Source organism: Priapulus caudatus, unplaced genomic scaffold (genome assembly GCF_000485595.1).
Source record: "Priapulus caudatus unplaced genomic scaffold, Priapulus_caudatus-5.0.1 Scaffold66, whole genome shotgun sequence".
In the NCBI taxonomy this organism is placed as follows: domain Eukaryota; kingdom Metazoa; phylum Priapulida; class Priapulimorpha; order Priapulimorphida; family Priapulidae; genus Priapulus; species Priapulus caudatus.
In genome coordinates, this window is record NW_014577127.1 from 576235 (window position 1) to 580580 (window position 4346).

Sequence of the window (4346 nt, forward strand, 5' to 3'; positions counted from 1 at the left end):
GTGTGCGTGTGTGTGTGTGTGTGTGTGTGTGTGTGTGTGTGTGTGTGTGTGTGTGTGTGTGTGTGTGTGTGTGTGTGTGTGTGTGTGTGTGTGTGTATGTGTATGTGTGTGTGTGTGTGTGTGTGTGTGTGTGTGTGTGTGTGTGTTTGTTTGTGCGGATCTTAAAAGCGCGGATCTCAAAAGCGGAGATCTTAACACACAGCTCTTTCCGTTATCCCCATTTCAATGACATTCAGTTGTTGTCACGTATTGTACGCTAGTGCGTGCATTGTACGAAGCAAACAAACCGAACTATGAACATGTGATGCTTCTCTATCAGCCAGGGGCTCTTTTTGAAGATTTACCCATATCCCATTTTTATGTGATGTGTTCTCGAGGACTGTATCTACAACTTATTTAGAACACGTTTCACACCCACTGAAGGGTTAGCATAGAAGGCTGGCTAAAATTCTGAAATTGATCACGAGCCGCAGTTGACAGATAATCATAAAGACAGCAAGCACAACAGTTCTTTTTTAAATCATTAAGGGTGACATGGAACATGCTCGCCTCAACGACACGATATTTCTATGAGACGAAAAGCGAAAGCGGACACGAGTATTTGGAGCAAAAACTTGATTTTAATAGTGGATCGAGTAAATTGTGAGGTAACTGCCGCATGACTCAGGTTGCAGTTTATCCACACATGACTGCACCATCGCCAGTGCGGCTGTGTCGTCTACCCATTGTAGCACGCTCACTCCCGTCAATACCCCATCTCTCTTCTCGTCACCACGTGAGCGAATAGTGACGGGTTGCTCTTACTGACCCATATTGAGTAGCAACTGGAACGGAGGCTAGCACCGGAATAAAGTCCCACGTTGTTATAGTGTCATTGTCAGTTTCACTTCGAACAGCGTGCTTTTATTGTGACGTCATTCGTACCTCTCGCCCTCTCGGTAGCGGATTGCATATCCCAAGCGTAAAATCATATACATTATCGGCGCTGATCGTAAACACACCCAAGTGCGAAGGAATAGGTTAAGAAAACACTTTCTTTTCGGGGGCGCTATTGCAGCAGTTATACAACGCTCTATCTGACACAGTTACCATTGAGACGTCGTCTCCCACGGGCCATAATCGCGTTTATATATCCATGCATCTACCTCTCCTTAGCCCGTTCCCAGCGCCGAGCCCCACCCAGTCCGCGTGCGTTAACCATGCGTGCACGCTGCGTCAACCTATCAAAGGAAAACATGAATACGCGCGCTTTCACTTTCAGGCATTGCAGTTTCGCCTCGGGGCCTCAATCGCGAGACGTGACGAGGGATCTCGTATTGCGTGAAGCATGTAGGCAGATTCACGCGGACCCGCCCGACCGCCCGCCCGCCCGCCCGCTAGTCGGCCACGTATAAAACGCCGTGGTGGCAAAGACCTTCATCATTGCTGCGGAGAAGCTTAGTGTGACAACATGAGAGCGTTCGTTGTGATATCGGTGGTGTGCATCTATGCGCTTACAGGTATGTTGACAGTGCGTTACCGCTTAATCTGTATGTGCGGCGTGTACGATATGTAAATAAGAGACCGTAGGTGTGTAGTGAGTAGTAGGTAAAATGTGTGCATGCCGAATGAATATGCGGCTAGGTCAGTAAACGCTAACGTAGCGATAGTATGGGTGATTAAATATCGCTAACCGTCTCTTTAAACGTTATGCATACTTGATATTTCAAGGAGCCGGATGTTCATAAACATAGTAATTCATTTTCATCTCAAAACGGGGATTGGCGTAAAGCTGTACCTACACATTACGACACGTTATGCAGGTTGTACCTAACTATTATGCACCCTATGCCAGGTTTCAAAATTACTGTAATTGAGGAAAAACGGCAGTAGTGCTAATTATTGTGGCGTTGATCTTGTTATACCGAGTTGTTTGTAAAAGAACTGGGAATTTCGCTTACTTGGACAGTCATTATTAACGGATGTTAAATGCTATGGGTAAACGTAATGGTTCTGGTTAAGTTATGCTGATGCAATACCAGCCCCCTGATATAGATTAGGACATATATTATAGAGATCCTTTACGATCAAAGCATATTCACTCTGTAGTTGAACATAAAATTTGAATAACCTGGCGTATAAGTAGTGCCAATGACCAAGTTTGATCTTTCCTTGCGCAGCATCAGCTTATACGCATGCATAAGCCTCATCTAGGCAATGCACCTGCTGCAGCAGTTCGTGTCAATATAGCAGGGCTTCTTGTTCTGCGCACCCTTATACAGACGCTGCTATGTAATCGGGTCAGCAAACGATGCAGTTACCATAACAATAGTCTTGTTGCTACCCGCTAGTATGGGCAACACCCGTGAAGCGATTCGGCGTGCCGGTGAAAGCCGAAGACGACTGCCGCGGCGGAGCCAACTTCTCGACGGACGTCGACGATTGTCAGCGGTTCTACATCTGCGACCACGGCTGGCCGAAGGTGCGACTCTGCGCCGCCGGGTCCGTGTGGACGCCGCTGCTGATGAGATGTGAGCTGCCGGAGAATGCCATCAACGACGAGTGTGGCTTCGTGCCGCCGATTCCGGACAACGTCGCCATCGACGAGGTGGAACGAGGTGAGCGGATGCGTGGGGAGAGAAATAAGGTGGAGTGAGTGGGACAGTGTGTGTGTGTGTGGTGGTGGGGGATGAGGTAGAGCGAGGGGAAAGTGTGTGTGTGTGGTGGTGGGGGATGAGATAGAGCGAGGGGAGAGTCTGTGTGTGTGGGTGGGTGGGTAGGTGTTGGGGGAGTAAGTTGGAGCTATAGGGGGAAGAGTGTGTGGGGGAGTGAGATAGAGCGAGAAGGAGAGTCTGTGTGTGTGGGTGGGTGGGTGTGGGGAGAATAAGTTGGAGCTAGGGGAGAGAGTGTGTGGGTGAGTAAGGTAGAGCGAGGTGGGGGAGTGTGTGGGGTGTAAGGTGGAGCGAATGTGTTGGGGGACTAAAGTGGAGCGAGGAGGAGAGAGTGTGGGGAGGTAAGGTGGAGCGAGGTGGGAGGAAGTGTGTGGGTGGTGGGAGGGGGGCGTGGAGCGAGGGGAGAGAGTGTGGGGGAAGTAAGGTGGAGCGAGGCGGGAAGAAGTGTGTGTAGGGGTAAGGTGGAGCGATGTGAGTAAGCGAGTGGGGGAGTAAGAAGAAACGTGGAGAGTGAGGAACAGTGAGTATGTGGGTGAGTGAGGTGGATTGAGATGAGTGCGAGAGTGAGGTGGGACTAGATTAGTGAGTGTAATGTGTGTGTGAGGGGGAGGGGGTAAGGTAGAGCGATGGGAGCGAGTGTGGGGGATGTGGGGTGGAGCGTAGGGACTGATGGGGAGTGAGTGTGTGCGGATGAGTTGGGGCGAGGGGTGTGGGTGGGGTGTAAACTTGTATGTGTGTAGGGGAGTCGGGTATAGTGAGGTGAAGTGAGATGGGGAGGGAGTAGGAGTCACTGTGTTTGGGGGTGAGGTAAAGCGAGGAGGGGTGAGTGTGTGGGGGGGGGGAGTGACATCAAACGAGAATGTGTAAGTGTGTTGAGGAGTAAGGTAGAGAAAGATGGGTGCGTGTGTATTGCACAGGTGCTCAGCACATCTTGCGTAACAGTTAACCTGTGATTGCTTTCTAGCGCAGCAGTCTTCCTTCGAACATGCATGTGTGTTACTACGTTGAGGCTAGGTCTATTCCTAGACTACTACGTTTCACTATTATCTTAGTATATAGTTGGCTTTTAAGTAAGGGCTAGACGCAAGGTCACCGAAGCGTATAGTAAGCGTGTTTTTCCACACACCCCTTCCCTAAATGCTTGCATAATCGTTTGGATAGGTATCAGTTTACTTGTGTTTGCTATTGACGTGACAACGTTTAGAGGACAGTAGGCTTGCTATCTGTCACGCGAAGTAAAAATTACTACAGTTTTGACAGTCTGCACCCACCCTGATGCACTCGTGTCGCTACTCTTCCCCGCCGCCGTCACCCACCCATTCAGTCGTGTGAGGCGGGATGCATCAAACAGTCGTTCACCGATTATCATGTCATTAATATGTTTACCAGTAAACACGTTCGAAGGTTCGCCTCACGTTGACTGACAAGCGATAGCCCGCGTCGATTTTTGCTATCCGGTAGCCTTGGCTTACATCGCTGCACCCTGAAGCGACGCGCATTTCGGCGACATCACACTAAGTGACAATTTTTGTGCACATATAAACGCAAAGTAGACGGATATAGAAGAATCACACATGTAGGTGATTCTTGTAGCCGCAAAGCAGAATATCATATGTACCACACACATACACACAAGCACACGCGCACACACACACAGACACACACACACACATACACACACACACACACACACAC

The 4346-nt window shown here is 49.4% G+C and overlaps 1 protein-coding gene across 1 annotated transcript in view; it reads left to right on the forward strand.

Annotated features, from left to right (window-relative positions):
- The first annotated feature begins 1401 nt into the window (after positions 1–1401).
- Positions 1402–4346, forward strand: part of LOC106821265 — a 9686-nt gene continuing 6741 nt past the window's right edge. Inside the window, exons 1-2 of the mRNA XM_014826000.1 lie at positions 1402–1499; positions 2331–2597. Of these exons, the coding sequence (XP_014681486.1) occupies positions 1451–1499; positions 2331–2597 (316 nt within the window). The 5' untranslated portion in view covers positions 1402–1450. The remainder of the gene's footprint in view (positions 1500–2330; positions 2598–4346) is intronic.